At 56.0% G+C, this 16,356-nt stretch overlaps 1 protein-coding gene across 1 annotated transcript in view; it reads left to right on the top strand.

Moving 5' to 3' along the window:
• Positions 1-15,423, top strand: part of GALNT6 (polypeptide N-acetylgalactosaminyltransferase 6) — a 41,865-nt gene extending 26,442 nt beyond the window's left edge. The window contains exons 4-11 of the mRNA XM_055129636.1: positions 2,801-2,950; positions 3,930-4,164; positions 7,181-7,298; positions 8,871-9,071; positions 9,669-9,800; positions 10,252-10,353; positions 12,410-12,562; positions 13,467-15,423. Coding sequence (XP_054985611.1) covers positions 2,801-2,950; positions 3,930-4,164; positions 7,181-7,298; positions 8,871-9,071; positions 9,669-9,800; positions 10,252-10,353; positions 12,410-12,562; positions 13,467-13,580 — 1,205 coding nt within the window. The 3' untranslated portion in view covers positions 13,581-15,423. The remainder of the gene's footprint in view (positions 1-2,800; positions 2,951-3,929; positions 4,165-7,180; positions 7,299-8,870; positions 9,072-9,668; positions 9,801-10,251; positions 10,354-12,409; positions 12,563-13,466) is intronic.
• The last annotated feature ends 933 nt before the right edge of the window (positions 15,424-16,356 follow it).

Here is a 16,356-nt window from a genome sequence, read left to right on the forward strand (position 1 = left end):
TGCAGCGAGGAGCAGCAGCTGCCACGTTATGTCAGATCATGTGACAGCCAGTCCCTCAGTGTGGTGTGAGTCCATGAAAATACCAGCACTGAGCACACCTGCTTCCCTGGCTCGTGTCTGTAGTGTTCAGCCTGCACTTAGAACCAGGCTGCTGCATCTCTGAAGACCCTGAACAACCCAGGCCCAAAGTGAGTCTGGAACCAGCTCTGCCCCTGGAACTGCTACAGTGTCACCGAACATAAAGCAGAGAGACTGAGAGACAGGTGGTGTGAGGGTCCATCTTCGCCACTTTAAAGTGTTCCATGTGATGGCATTAAACATGTTCATGCTGCGCCTGAGGGGTGGTCCAGTAGGGAGGGTGCTTGCCTTGCACATGGCCGGCCTGGGTTTGATCCCAGCATCCTCTGTGGTCCCCTGAGCAACATCAGGAATAATTTCTGAGAGCAGAGCCAGGAGAAACCCCTGAGCACTGCTGGGTGTGGCCCCCAAAGGGATCAACACCATGTCCTGACTCTGGGGGCAGGGGGCAGGCTGCAGGAAACCCTGGAGTCTCATCTCAGGCTTCGAGGATGCGTGGTTCTGTGAGGTCTCCAAGTGAAGGGCGAGGCCAGGGAGCCCTCAGGCATCAGTGGTGTGTCAGACCATGACCTCAGGAACTGTATACTGGGATCACAGAGTCCTGGAGACCCCAGACTTCAAAAATGAAGCTGCCTTAGAATCTTTTGGTCCAGGTGCCAGAGCAACAGTACAGAGCAAACAGGTAGGGTGTTTGCCTTGCATGCAGCTGACCAGGGTTCAATACTCAGCAGCCCCTATGGTCCTCCGAGCACCGCCAGGAGTGATTCCTGAATACAGAACCAGGAGTAACCCTGGAGCACCTCCAGATGTGACACCTGCCCCTTCCCCAAAAAAATATCTTCAGGTCCAGGAGCTGGAAAGATAGCACAGCGAGTAGGGCATTTGCCTTGCATGCGGCCGACTGGAGTTCGATTCCCAGCATCCCATATGGCCCCCTGATCACCGCCAGGGGTGATTCCTGAGTGCAGAGCCAGGAATAACTCCTGTGCATAGCTGGGTGTGACCCAAAAAGCAAAAAATAATAATAATAAAATAAAAATTCTTATATATATATATACATACATATATACACATATATATAAAATCTTCAGGTCCAGTCACCTGAAGTGAGGGAGAAGGGCTTCGTAGGGTTCTGAGGCTCACGGTTCAGCACTTTGCAATCTCAACCCAAAAATCCACTGCCTGTATTTCTTCAGATTTCCTCGGGGTGGGGGTGGGGGGTTATCTCCACCACCAGGAGCTTCTTGAGAAAACAGCCTAAAAACAGTCTAAAGGGGAAACAGGGGAAACAGCAGCCACACTGCCAAGGTGAGGGTGTTGGTGGGATCTCTCCTTCCTGTTAAGGCTGGCATGGGGCTGGCCATTGAATTAGGAGGCCAAGATCGACTTGAGGGCTGGGCAGGGCTGGGCAGGGCAGGCCCCTCCCTGGCTCGGCGTGTCTGACCACAGACAGTGTGCTAGCAGGCGTCTGCTCGGCGAATTCAGCTGAAGCTGCCATCAGAGGCTGATGCTGGCTCTTAAGTACTGGGGGGAGGGGTGGGTTCCTGTTTAATCTTTTAATAAAAGAATATGTGATTCTGTGTGAGGCTACACGAGTATCTGTGTGCATGTGTGAGTGGATATGTGTGTGTGAACACTCATGCACCAAAACTACACACCAATTTCAATCTCCATGGCTGGGAACAAAATAGTAGAAGGGACCAATCAAAATGCCACTTAATGAAATACTAATAAGATCTGAAATGTTTCCAGGTAGATTGCCTCAAAACAAAGCCATTGTGAACGCACTGAGGTTCTACACAGAATAACCAGGTCATGAAGCACGCGTGCGCTCGGGAGAGAGCAGACCTGGGGCCGCAGCAATAGTACAGAGGGTCGGGCACTCGCCTTACACACGGCGACCCGGCATCCCGTATCCCTGAACTACACCAGGGGTAATTCCTGAGTGCAGAGCCAGGAGTCACCTCTGAGCACCATCTGGCGTGGCCCCCAAACAAAAACAGACAGGAAGTGGCAGAATCAGGAGAAGCCCTGCCTTCCCAGCCTTCACTGGCTCCCTCTATATCCACGGCCATCCTGTGCCACTGATGGCAGAGCCGCCGATCACCCACCTGGCAACTTCCCGCTCCCTGGTAGGCGGTACCTGGTACGTGTATTTTAATCTCATTAAAAATCCACTTGGCAACTTTTCAGCTTCTTGAAGAAGTCCCCATGCAGAGGTGGCAGCAAGGATAAGGAAGCAATAATGAGCCATTGTCGGTGTTCCTTCCTAGCTCCTTAGCCTGGCAGTCATGACCTCAAGGGGGTCTCGGTTTGAAGGAGGGGCACACATTTGGCAACAATGAAAGGATTCTGGGGGTTGGAGCAATAGCACAGCGGGTAGGGTGTTTGCCTTGCACGCGGCCAACCCGGGTTCGAATCCCAGCATCCCATATGGTCCCCCAGAGCACCTCCAGGAGTAATTCCTGAGTGCATGAGCCAGGAGTGACCCCTGTGCATCGCCGGGTGTGACCCAAAAACAAACAAACAAAAAAAGGATTCTGAAGGCAAAACGATCCACAATTAATCCAAAATCAATTGCACAATGAACCCGAGGGGTTCTGGCAAGGCTCACCCCTGCTGCTTCCCCTCCCCCCGCCCCCTACAACTGGGCTTGGCTCTGGGGGCCACGGTTAGCTTTGCCACCAAGTGATGAAGGGCCACAATGACCTGCACCTTCCAGAGTACCTCAAGGAGCCGCTGGAGCAGTACGTGAAGCCGCTGAAGGTGGTGCGGGTGTTGCGGCAGGAGGAGCGCAAGGGCTTGATCACCGCCCGGCTGCTGGGGGCCAGCGTGGCGCAGGCCGAGGTGCTCACCTTCCTGGACGCGCACTGTGAGTAATCGGGGGAGCCCGCCGCTGTCCCAGGCACCCGCCCCCGCCTGGCCTTCCCCTTCCTCATCTTAGCCCCCAGAGATGGCAGCCGGAGCACCAGTGGAGTCCCGAGAACTAATTTACAGAGCTTTCCGCTGAGGCCACTCGGGGTTAGAATGGTTTCCCTCTTGCCCCAGACCGCTGTCAAGAGAAACCCGTGTACCCCAAGTCACTGGGATAAATGTGGAATTGGGGCCCCTGGCTTTGTGGTCTGGGGTCAATTGGGGCCCCGGCTTCGTGGTCTAGGGTCAGTTGGGGCCCCTGGATTCATGGTCTGGGGTCAGTTGGGGCCCCTGGATTCATGGTCTGGGGTCAGTTGGGGCCCCTGGATTCATGGTCTGGGATCAGTTGGGGTTCCTGGCTTTGTGGTCTGGCTGTCTCTTCCGGGACCCCAGTTTCCTGTTTGTGAGATGGCGGTGAGGCACCCAACCCTATTCATCAAAGGACCCCAGTTTCCTGTTTGTGAGACGGGAGTGAGCCACCCCACCCTACTCATCTAACAGAATTACCCTGAGGGCCAGGTGAAGCCGGAGAGGCAGTTCATGGATAACCTCACCGGGTACAAATGAAGGGGCCGGCCACTCAGCGCTGAGACTGGGACTGTCGTGCCTCTGGCTCTGCCCACTTCTCAAACCCACACTTGGTGGCAAGGGCTGGGACAGCAGATGCCCTGGGCCCCACAGACTCCAGCCTGTGACCTCCCTGTGCTCTGGACACCCGAGTTGACTTTGTTACTCGGGAGCCCTCCATCCTCCCCTCCAAGGCTGGGCCCCTTTCCTCTGGGTGGGAGACAGTGAGGGGACTGTGTGTTGGGGTGGGGGTCCCACAGATCTCGCTCTGCCTCAGGCCAGGGAGTGGGGAGCGGGCTCCGGGGTCCCCTGGGTCTCCCCCGGGGGACCGAGGGCAGGGCTGGGGACGACCTGACTGCGGCCTCCCACAGGTGAATGCTTCCATGGCTGGCTGGAGCCCCTCCTGGCTCGCATCGCTGAGGATGAGACGGCAGTGGTGAGCCCGGACATCGTCAACATCAACCTTAACACGTTCCAGTTCTCCTGGCCTGTCCCGGGGGGCAAAGTCCACAGCCGTGGCAACTTTGACTGGAGCTTGACCTTCGGCTGGGAGATTCTACCTCCGCACGAGACTCAGAGGCGCAAAGATGAGACCTACCCCATCAAGTAAGCACCGAAGCCCGGAAGCCCGGCCTGGCTCGTGATGCCCCGGCCCAGGTCCGTATTTATTAGGCAGGGGACACCCTTGACTGAAGTCCCACCTGCCTTGAGGTAGGTGCTGTGATGGGTCTGATTTCTAGGTAAGGACACAGAGACTCCCCCAGAGGAGCAGCTCGCCTCAGATGACTCTAGGTGGAAGAGCCAGGCCACCAGGCCGCCCGGCCATGCTCCTGCCTGGGGCCCCATGGCGCCTCGGACTATAACAGCTTGCTCTTACCTCTTTCTGCCTGCCAGCAGCTTATTTAGGGCTTTACACATTTTATCTCTTTTATTCCATGTCTACCCAGAGAAGGATACGACCAGTGTTTGCAGAGGTGTTGGGAGGAGGTGGGCAGACGCTATGCTCAGTGGCCTTTGTGATCAAAGAGGTTGGCATGGACTCGTGCTCTTGGAAAGACTGAGAACAGGCTGGGGGATAGCACAGGGCTAAATCCCTAGCTCAAGTCCCCAGCACCATTTATGGCCCCACCCCAAGGACGGTCAGGGCTTGCTCTTAAGCACAGAGCCAAGAATAACCCTGAGCACCTCTGAGTTGGCTGAACCCCCTTCACCCCCCAGACCCCCACACCCACATAGACACACATACAAGCACACACACACACACATACACACACACACATACATACCACCCCCACCAGACACACAGAAACACACACTAGAAGAACAAAAGATTGAGAACATAGTAAGAGAAAACAATTGCTTGCCAGTCGCCCTGAACTTTGTCAGTAAAAGGTAAATATTTTAGATTAGTCTACGTATGTGCAAATTTTTGCCTGTTATTCCTTGTGCTGTGTTTTGAAATATCTCTGGTTTGTTGGGGCCGGAGAGAGAGTATAGCTGGTAGGGTACTTGCCTTCCGTGCACCAACCAGTGCTTGGTCCTCAGTACCCTATATGGTCCCTGGGCCCTGCTGGGAGTGATCCCTGGGCACAGAACAAGCAAAAAGCCCTGAGCACCACTAGATGTGGCCCAAAACCAAAAAACAAGCAAATAATACAACATTTTAGTTTGTTGCCTCCAGAGCCTTATAAAGCCATGTTAAATTTGACCCACTGGCTAGAGTTTGCCAGTTCCTCACCTAGAAGGTGATACCTGAAAGTCCGTTATTTATGCCCAGCTGGGTTTGTCTTTTGATCATCCACCTACTCTATCCTCTCTTGGGTTTAGACTGGAGAGAGAGAGAGAGAGAGAGTCCCAAGGTCTGAGAGCATGCTTTGCACGTGGGAAGCCTGGGCTCTACCGCATGATCGGTCCTCTGCCTGGAATCACCCCTAAGTACAGAGGAAAGGAAAAGACAGAAAGACAGCAGGAAGAAAGATAGAAAGGAAAGAAAGAAAGAAAGAAAGAAAGAAAGAAAGAAAGAAAGAAAGAAAGAAAGAAAGAAAGAAAGAAAGAAAGAAAGAAAGAAAGAAAGAAAGAAAGAAAGAAAGAAAGAAAGAAAGAAAGAAAGGAAAGAAAGAGGGGTTGGAGCAATAGCACTGCGGGTAGGGCATTTGCCTTGCACTCAACCTAACCGGGTTTGATTCCCAGCATCCCATATGGTCCCCTGGGCACCGCCAGGGGTGATTCCTGAGTGCAGAGCCAAGAGTCACCCCTGTGCATCGCTGGGTGTGACCCAAAAAGAAAAAAAAAAGAAAGAGAGGAAGGAAAGAAAGAGGGAGGTTGGGAAGGAGGGAAGGAAGGAGGGAGGGGAAATTTGTGATTACAAATGTATTTTGCCTGTTTTGGGAGGGGGGCACATACCCAGCAGTGCTCAAGGGATCTGAGGCTCTGTGCTAAAGTGGGCGATGGGGGAGGGGTTGCTCTTGGCAGTGCTGGGTAACCAGGAAGAGCCAGGATGAAGCCAGGCTTCCTGCACACGGAGCATGTGCTCATCCCATGGAGCAACCTCTGCGGCCTCATGAGTTTGTTTTAACAGCAGTCTCGGACTATCGTATTGGATTACGGCAAGTTTAAACTGGCCGGGAAATGTATGATTACATACTGGGGATAAAGGGAACCAGAGGTTGGGATGTAGTGAGCAGAGATAAGATGGGAGACTTGAGAGGAGAAAAGGATTGACCTCTCTCTCTCTCTCTCTCTCTCTCTCTCTCTCTCTCTCTCTCTCTCTCTCTCTCTCTCTCTCTCTCTTTCTCTCTCTCTCTCTCTCTCTGCTAAGAAATGTACCGTACCCACAGGGACCCAAGTGATAGTACAGATGTAGGACATTTGCCTTGCACACGGCCAACCCCATCTGTTTCCCTGAACCCCTCCAGGAGTGATACCTGAGTGCAGAGCCAGAAGTAAGCCCTGAACACCCATGGGTGTGCCCTCCCGTGCCCCCTTCCCATGAAAAAGAAATGCACCCACAGGAACTGGAGCATTAGCACAATGGGTAGAACACTTGCCTAGCACGCAGCCAACCTGGGGTATACGTCCTGGCACCCTACGTGGTCCCTCACCGCCAGGAGTCATCTCTGAGTGCAGAGCCAGGAATAAGCCCCGAGCACTGGGTGTGGCCCAAGAGCCAAAGGGAAAGGGAGATTCAGCTCACATTCTGGGTGGGGAAGACTTGGGTGGATGCCACAAGAGTCTGTCTTATGGCGCTGATGGGGGAGGAGGAACGGCAGAAGGGGGGAGGAGGAGAAGGCAGAGAAAGAGAGAGTGGCACTGCCTGTTGTCCCTCAGCGTGTAGGTGGCTTCCGCTTGGTTTGCATGACAGCAAAGCCCCACCCAGCAGCAGAGCAGCCAGACCCAGGCTCATGGGCACAGTGGGGATGGCTACAGCTCTCCCTGAGCCGGCCCCACCCAGCAACGAGGACACCGTAGACCGCCAACATTGGCTGAGTGCAAGAGGGTCTGCACTGAGCAGAAAGGAGGCAGCAGGGCTGCGGTGGCCCTGGCTCAGCCTGCAGCTCCCCTGCGGGGTGCCACCCCTCCCCCGCCACAGAAGATGCACATGCTTCTCCCTCTGTCTCTCCAGATCCCCGACGTTCGCCGGTGGCCTCTTCTCCATCTCCAAGTCCTACTTTGAACACATCGGTACCTATGATAATCAGATGGAGATCTGGGGAGGGGAGAACGTGGAAATGTCCTTCCGGGTGAGAGTGGAGAGGGCTTCTTGGGGGGCCCACAGCTTCCCCAGGGGCTGCCCTGGCCTGTCTGAGGCAGCCACCTGCTCAGGGCTGTCATTTCCACAACAGAAACTTAAAGAGTGACTGGTCCTGTCATGGCTGAGTGTGCCTGGCAGGGGGATCCAGGGAACAGAGCGGGGGACCTGGGACAGGTGTCTGGGGACTGGAGAGACGGTGCAGGAGTTAACCTTAGCTGGCCTTGCACTCTGCCAACCCCGGTTCAAATTGTGGCACCACATCTGGTTCCCCACGCGCTGCCAGGGGAGACTCCCAGCACAGTGCTAAGAATAATTCCTGAGCACGACTGGGTATGGCCCCAAAACAAAACCAACAAAACCCCAAACCAGGGGCTGGAGCAATAGCACAGTGGGTAGGCATTTGCCTTGCACTAAGCCAACCCGGGTTCGATTCCCAGCATCCCATATGGTCCCCTGGGGAACCGCAGGAGTAATTCCTGAGTGCATGAGCCAGGAGTAACCCCTATGCATCGCTGGGTGTGACCCAAAAAGCAAACAAACAAACCCAAACCAGGCCTCTGGGAAGAACCCAGAGGGAAGGGGTTACCGGCAGCGCAGGGACGAGGGCTGCCTTTCGTGATGTGTAGGGGGAAGGACCGGAAAGAAGAGGGAACGAACAGGGGCCATCACCACTTTTCCTGGAAAGATCCATTTCCCCTTCCCAGCTCAGAGACAAAGTCTCTGGGGTTTTCTAAGCCTGTGCTCGGCCAGCCTCTCACAGCTGCAGAAGATGGTGGCCCCAGCTCCAATGGCCCCCAGAAATTAGGCAAAATAGGATCAGGTTGGAAGAAAGAACTGAGTCTGCGAGAAGCCCAGAGGACTCCCGTGCTGGGGGCGGGTGGTGGGAGGTAGGAAGCACTCAGGGACACCTGCTCTTGGCAGGCCAAGGACTGTGAGGACGGTGTCTCTGAGCAACGGCACACCTCCGAGCCTAACACCCCAAAGAGAAGGGACACAAAGGAGTGTCTTAAACCAGACCACTCACATAGCCCCTGGCTCAGCCGCCACAGCTCGCCGAGCCCCGGGGTTGGCCTCTCTGCTCCTCCCCGGCTCCAGCTCCATGAGGAAATGTGTAAAGGTCCAAATCACAGGCCCTGGCAGTTGACTGTTCTTGCTGGTGATCGGTGGCTGAGGTTCTGTGTGAACTGTAAGACTCTCATAGCTTGGGAATCTCGAGTTCCCAAGGTTATAGAAACCCCATTTCTGGGTCATAAAACCACACTGCCAGGGCTTGGAGTCCATCCCAGACAAAAAGTCAGGCCACCATCTTTTCCAGTGGACCCTGGCCGCTGGCAGGACCCCACACATTTCTGGTTGCTGGAGCAGCATGAAGCCACATCAGATGCTTGGTCAGGCCAGGGTGCTTGGTCGTGGTCTAGGAGGCCTGTTCCAGAGGCTTCTGTCCAGGGACAGTGGGTTTCCCTGAGCCCTTGGACCTGGGCTCTGGCACCCTGAAAACAGAGCCCCGGGGTAGAGGTGTGCCCCACAAGCTCTGAATCTCCCTGCCCTGTCCCCTTGGTAGGTCTGGCAGTGTGGGGGTCAGCTGGAAATCATCCCTTGCTCCGTGGTTGGACACGTGTTCCGGACCAAGAGCCCCCACACCTTCCCCAAGGGCGTCAGCGTCATCGCGCGGAACCAGGTGCGCCTGGCTGAGGTGTGGATGGACGACTACAAGGACATTTTCTACCGGAGAAACCAGCAAGCAGAGAAGATGGCCAGAGAGGTGAGGGGAAAGATGCCCGGGAGGGGGCTGGAGCAATAGCACAGCGGGTAGGGCGTTTGCCTTGCACGCGGCTGACCCAGGTTCAATTCCCAGCATCCCATATGGTCCCCTGAGCACCTCCAGGGGTGATTCCTGAGTGCAGGGACAGGAGTAACCCTTGTGCATTGCCAGGTGTGACCCAAAAAGCAAAAAAAAAAAAAAAAGATGCCCGGGAGACGTTGGGGTGCCGAGATTCACAGCCCCTGGCAAGGACGGGGAGGTCGAGGCTCCCCACCTTGTCTACCCGCCCGTGCCTCCCTTCAGCCCTGGGTGAGCCCGTGAGAGTCAGAGAGAATGGCGAGGCAGCCCCGTCGCTCCCTGAACTTTGGGGAAACCGGCTCAGAATTGGGCAGAAAACTGACAGGAAGAACGTGAGGAGTTGGCGGGAGGGTCCTGAAGCTGAGGTGGAGGTTGGCCTGCCCACCCTGAGCAGCAGGGAGCAAGAGGCCTGCGCTGGGAGGACATGGCCCCCCCGAGCCCGCAGCCAGGGCGATGTGCCCCCCAGACGGGCAGGCCATGGCAGGTGGAGCTGACCCTTCGGTCTGGCTTGTTTGACAGAAATCCTTCGGCGACATCTCGGAGCGCCTGCAGCTGAGGGAGAGGCTCCACTGCCGTAACTTTTCCTGGTATCTGAGCAACGTCTACCCTGAGATCTTTGTTCCCGACCTGACACCCACCTTCTTCGGATCAGTGAGTCTCCAGGGCCATCGTGTACCCCATTTCCCTGGGCACGGCAGGGGCTGCTTTGCCGCTGCATTTGCATCCTTGATCCCAGACGGTGGAGAAGCCACACGGGGGCTTCTGGCGGCAAGCACAGACCTTGAAAGGAAAGGCCATCACAGCACCTTTCTGGGCTCCCCAGGAGAGGGTGACAGCCCTGGCTAAGGGGTCCTGGGAGATGGCCTTTGGCGACTGGAGCTTTTCGGGGATCTCCTGGGGTCCGGCAGTCACAGGGTGCCCTTCCTGCTCTCGCAACCACTGGGCTCCGCCTGCCGTTTCTCAGTTAGCACAGACATCTGGGCGAGTGAGCCAGGAGAAGATTCCGAGAGGGGCCCCAGCACGCAGCCCGTCCGCTGGGCCCCGCTGGTGAACGGTTTCCTTACTGACTTGTCCTGTTGCTTCTCCACTCACCGTGCTGCAGATCAGGAACCTGAAAATTAACCAGTGCCTCGACGTGGGGGAGAACAACAAGGGGGAGAAGCCCCTCATCATGTACCCCTGCCATGGCCTCGGCGGCAACCAGGTACCACCCTCCTGCCTCAAGCACACAGCTCCTCCCTGCTCGGGCCCTCTCCTCTCCACGGTCCTTCCTGAGGCCCAGGGGGCAGTCCACAGGCGGTGAGAGGGGCCCGTTCTCATTGTGCTCCCCGCTGAGGAGGGTGTAGGACACAGACAGCCAAGTCTGGGTCTGAAGGAGGGATACTCAGGGGTTACTGGGCTTGGGAGGGGCTGTAAGCCTTGATGGTGAGTGTGGACATTGTTTTTAATCTTTCCCTCCACCCATCCCCATCACTACATGTGACTTCCTGATCCTAGTACTCTACGGCAGCCCCCAACAACCACCTGTTGACATCCTGGGGATTTACTCTGTGCCCCATAGAGATTCCCCAGGGAAATGTGCCCCATTTCCCTGGGGAATCTCTCGCAGCTGCCTGTTTGAGCGCCTCGGCCTACCCTGACCACCCCGGGTCAGGAAGAGATGCAAAAGGAATTTCCTTGCATGCGGGTGGTCTGCTCTCCCCACCCTTGGGCATGGAATATGGTCCCCCGAACACCCTGGGACCGAGATGTAAATGCACACTAGCCAACCAGGTGGTCCTAGGGGCTATGTTAGTGAACTTGTGTTTGTGGGTGGGCACACCTAGCAGCATTCAGGCTTACTCCTGGCTCTGTGCTCAAGGGTCACTCCTGGCAGACTTGGGGGAATCATTTGGGGTGCCCAGGATTCAACCTGCGTTGGCCATATGCAAGCCACTTGCCCTACTGGCTGTATTATCACTCTGGCCCCTGATATTTTTTTTCTTTTTGGGTCACACCCGGCAATGCACAGGGGTTACTTCCTGGCTTTGCACTCAGGAGTTACTCCTGGCAGTGCTCAGGGGACCATATGGGATGCTGGGAATTGAACCCGGGTTGGCCATGTGCAAGGCAAACGCCCTACCTGCTGTGCTATTGCTCCAGCCCCTGGCCCCTGATTTTTTTATATCTTGATCATTATTCACTGTATCACTGTCATCGATTTTTCTCAAGCAGGCATCCATAATGTCTCCATTCGTCCCAGCTCTGAGATTTTAGCAGCCTCTCCTTCCTCATGTTTCCCAATGATTGGAGGCTCTTACAGGGTCAGGGGAATGAGACCTGTTATTGTTACTGTATTTGGCATATGAAATACTCCATGGGGAGCTTGACAGGCTCTTCTGTGCAGGCGGGATACTCTCAGTAGCTTGCCAGGCTCTCCGAGAGAGACGGAGAATGTATTTAATCATTATTAATTAGCAAATTAAAAATTAAACAAGTGTCATCCGATTTCACAGATTACGCTTCAAATGAGGTGAAATCCGAGCCCAGGGAGACCATTCAAAGGGCTCGAGCACATGTCTCGCCTGTGCAGAGCTGGTTCAATCTCCAGCACAGCCCCCACAGCATCCTGCTGGCTCCCCAGGACCCCTAAGCACCCTGGGGAGGTCCCCCCAAATGAGCCTGAAGTTTGCTTTGAGGGGCACGCCAAGCAATGCCACTCCCAGCTCCAGCAGCCCCAGGCCAGAGGGGACAGTGGCGCAGAGCTGCTGCGGACCCTGTGGTTGGGCCACAGTGTGATCCTGGGGTGCAGACCAGGGTCTGGCGCATACAAAGATACAACCCTGACCACTGAGCTGTCTCCCCAGCCACTGATTAGTGTCTAGGGGAAGCCACGCCTCACAGTGCTCAGAGCATAGTCTTGGCGTGTGTGAGGAACTGGCCTTGCATACGGCCAATGGAGATTCAACTCCCGGCACCCCACGTGGTTCCCTGAGTATAGCGAGGAGTGATCCCTGAGTGCAGAGCCAGGAGTATGCCCCAGGCACCACCAGGTGGGGCCCTCCTAAAAAAATGGACCAAGCATTCACTGTGATTCCCGTATAAATGGAAACTGTACAGTCCATAGGAGGACCCTGAATCTGCAGCTGGTGTGGCCTCCCCCACCCCACTCTCCCCTTCAGAGTGTGTCACTGGCTGTTGGCATCTGAGGGCAGCGGCTTTGGCAAACGGCGGGCACACTCTGCCACTCCCCCAATACCTCCTCTTGTCCCGACTTCTAGTACTTTGAGTACACGACCAAGAGGGAACTCCGCCACAACATCGCGAAACAGCTGTGTCTACACGTCAGCGCGGGCACCCTGCGCCTTCACAACTGTCACTTCACTGGCAAAAACAGCCACGTGCCCAAGGCCGAGGAATGGGAACTGACCCAGGTGAGCCTGTGGCTGCTGCTCCCCACGTGTTTCTGAGAGGCCAGAGAAGCAGGCAAGCGGGAAGGGTGACCTCAGGGGAGCATGTGCGGTGACTAGTCGGAAGGTGGCTGGGGTGGCCTGTGGCTCCCCGAGGTGAAAGTCATCCCTGCACCAGCTGCCGTGTGCATGCCAGGACCAGCTTTGCACCGACACACGTGGGTTCAGGTTCGAGCAGACGGTCGCCTTGTGTCTAGATATGGTCCCGTGATGCTCAGCAGGATGGACACTGGCTCCAAACCTGTCACCAGTCTTTGTCGGGCCTGGGATGGCTTCTCTGAGCTCATGCAAAAACAGGTCCCTAACCAGACCTCCAGGAAGCAGCCCTGCCCTGTAAAGGGGAAGAGGGGCCTTCTGGGGCGGGGCCGGGGTGGGGTGAGTGGGAGAGAGGAATCTAGATAACTTCATACGCAGACAGTGGGGGTCCGTGGGGGTCTGCTCTGAGACCCGCCAGGTGGAGGAGGGAGCATTGCAGTCAGACCTTGGCCTGCCTCCCTCTGCACCCGCCACTCGGGGTGAAGCTGGGGTACCAGCCCCAACACAGATACAGACCCAGGAACCATCCCTCAGAGGGTCTGATGTGGGCAGTGGGTAGGGCACTTGCCATGCCCATGGCCAGCCCTATCCTGATCGCCAGTACCATAGAAGGTTCCCCCGAGCCTCACCAGGAGTGACCTGGGAGCAGAGGCAGGAGTAAGCCCTGAGCATCACTGGGTGTGCCCCCCTCCCCCCCACACCTCTCTAGATGCATCTGACATCTAGAGAAAGAATTCTCTGGGCCTTGTGGAGTTCCTGTGCCTTGTTGAGCCCCTCTAGTAGCGTGTGGAGTCTGCGGCCCAGGCTGACGCTTCGTGGTATCACCCTTTAGGACCAACTCTTCAGGAACTCCGGATCTGGTACCTGCCTGACATCTGAGAACCAAACTCCAGCCATGGCCCACTGCAACCCCAGCGACCCGCACCAGCACTGGGTCTTCTACTAGTCCCGACCTGCTAGCTTCCAGGCAGCCTTAGAGTTGGACCCCCCAGGTCATGGCTGTTTAGACAGGACCGCCCTGCTCCCCGAGCAGCACTGGACCCTCTCTCTGACGCCCACATGGATGGACAGAGGGACCATCGGGACAGGGGCTGCCTGTTCTGGAGCTTCCCTTCCATTGGAGAAGAGGAAACTTCTCAGCACACTGGCCACTGGGGCAAGGCCTAGGGCTACCATAGTGGACTCAGGGAAACCCCCCCCCCACACACACACCAAAGCCCGACCTGAACCCCTCCCTCTGCACAGCGTTTCCCGACCCTTTCCCGCCATGGCCCCTTCCCACCTTGGTTCCTTCCTGTGGCCCCTTGTCCCACTGATTGCAGTCTGCCTCATGCCCTGGTCCTCCATGAGCACGATTTTCACCTGTAGCTCCTTGGAGTAATACCCTGGGGGGGTTCCATGTGGCCCCCAGTTGAGAACTGCTGCTCGGTAGCACCCGCAGAACCTGAAGTGCTGTTAGAAGTCACCCTGTTAGAAGTGACATGTTCTAACAGGGGGATTGGGGGCCTGCGTGTCCCTGGCGGGTGTCGCCTGAACATTCTAGACCTTTTCCACTTACAGAAGCTCTCTAAAAGGAACCCATCATTTTCGCCGCCTCTACACAATGACAGAATCTCTTCTTATAGATAAGAAAGCGGAGGTGGGGCAGGGGGCGGTATACGAGGCTGGAGCCTGGGCTTTGCGTGGGCTAGCTCTGGGCTCAGTCCCCCGCCCCCAAGCACCAAGCCAGCTCCACTGGGTAGAACCCAAAAACCAAAAAGGAGGAGGGAGAGACAGAGAGGGGTCAAGGGGCTTGCCCGCTGTCCCGCAGCTGGTGAGCTGAGCAGAGCCGGGCACCTTCTGCTACCCTGGAGAGCGGCCACCAGTCCTCCCTGCCTCGCTGCCCTCCACTCTGATCCTTTCTGGCTGCTGGTCTCCATTAAGCCTCGAACCATGGGGCCGGGGAGCTATGAAGGAGACCACACTGGGGGTCCTAAAACATTAGAGAGGGAACTCATGGACAGGCCGGGAGATAGCACAGGAACACTTGCCTTTTTCTTTTAAATTTTTTAAATTTTATTGAATCTCCGTGAGATAGTTACAGACTTTCATGTTTGGGTTACAATCTCACAACGATCAAACACCCATCCCTGCACCAGTGCACATTCCCCATCACCAGTATCCCGGGTATACCCCCCTTTCCCACCCTCCCCCTGCCTCTAAGGCAGACAATATTCCCCATACTCTCTCTCTACTTTTGGGCATTATAGCTTGCAACACAGACACTGAGAGGTCAACCTGTTTGGACCATTATCTACTTTCGGCATGCATCTCCCATCCCGACTGATTCCTCCAGCCATCATTTTCTTAGTGATCCCTTCTCTAATCCATCTGCCTTCTCCCCTCTGCTCATGAAGCAGGCTCTCAGCTATGGGGCAATCCCCCTGGCCCTTGTATCTATCGTCCTTGGCACACTTGCCTTATATGCAGCTGCAGCTGTGACCCAGGTTCAAACCCCAGCACCACACGTGAACACTGCCAGGGGTCACTGCTGAGCACCCAGCCAGAGCACCTCGGGGTGTGTCCCAAACCCCCATCCCCTCCAAACAAAAATTTTTGTTTGTTTGTTTTAATTTTAAGCCACACCCTAGAGTGCTTACTCCTTGCTCTGAACTCAGGGATCACTCCTGGTGGTGCTGGGAGGGACTGAACCGGATGGGCCACGTGCAAGGCAAAGGCCCTGCCCACTGTACAATCACTCCATCACCCATCATATATTTTGAAAATAAAAAATAAAGGAAGCGCCTGGAGCCGGTGATTCTTGGGTGTGTTCCAGAGCCAGTTGTGTTCGTGGCACGTGTTTACTGGAAGCAACGTAGCCATGGAGGGGGAGAACGCCTCACTGCGCACAGCACTTCCCAAGGCCTCTAAGCACAATTTGAAAATGTTTTCAGCTAACTCTTATCATTTTCACATGGGGGAAACTGAGGCCAGATGAATGATGCAGTTTGGACGGGCAGCTCCTGTGTGAGGTTCTCTGTGGAAGCCAGGAGAATGGCAGAATGCGTGACTTGGCCCTGGGCGTTCTGCTCCTAAGAACCCACACACGGAGCAGAACCAGCACACGGGTCAGCTGCCCTCCAGCCAGCTGAGCCACACGAGTCAGCGGGCCTGAGGGAGAAGCTCAGGGCCCAGGCGCTCAGATCCTCTTACCGACTTCCTCCGTTCAGGAGCAGGTTGTCATCTTGGGCATCACCACGTGGGGGTGCCACAGCAACACAGATGCCTCCTTCCGGCCTCACCTCCCTGCCACTGCTGGTCCCAGAGAGGGAGCCTGAGACAGGGTCATTTGCCCGGCCACATGGAGCGAATAGGGCCAAGATGAGACCTGGGGTGGGGGATGGAGAGCTCTCCAGAGTCGGACCCAGCAGGAATAAAGGTTCTTTCGTGAATTGGTGAAGCAGGTGTGTGATGGCCCCTCCTCCCTCGCTCTGCCCCTCGGCTGAGGATGCCTGTGGTTGGACCGAGGGAACCACACACACCTGAGTCCTGCCACGTCCTTGTCTGTTATCCCCAGAGACCCCCTCTCCCATCTGGCCTCCGCAGTGTGTGCCCAGCCTCTCCCGATGAGTGAGGTCATTCCCCTACAGGACTTACAGCCATGCTGGAAAGATAAAAGCGTGAGCAGGTCGGGATGAAGCTGGGGCTACCTGGAAATACCGAGGCAGGAGGCACAATCTCAT

Source organism: Sorex araneus, chromosome 2 (genome assembly GCF_027595985.1).
Source record: "Sorex araneus isolate mSorAra2 chromosome 2, mSorAra2.pri, whole genome shotgun sequence".
Taxonomy (NCBI): domain Eukaryota; kingdom Metazoa; phylum Chordata; class Mammalia; order Eulipotyphla; family Soricidae; genus Sorex; species Sorex araneus.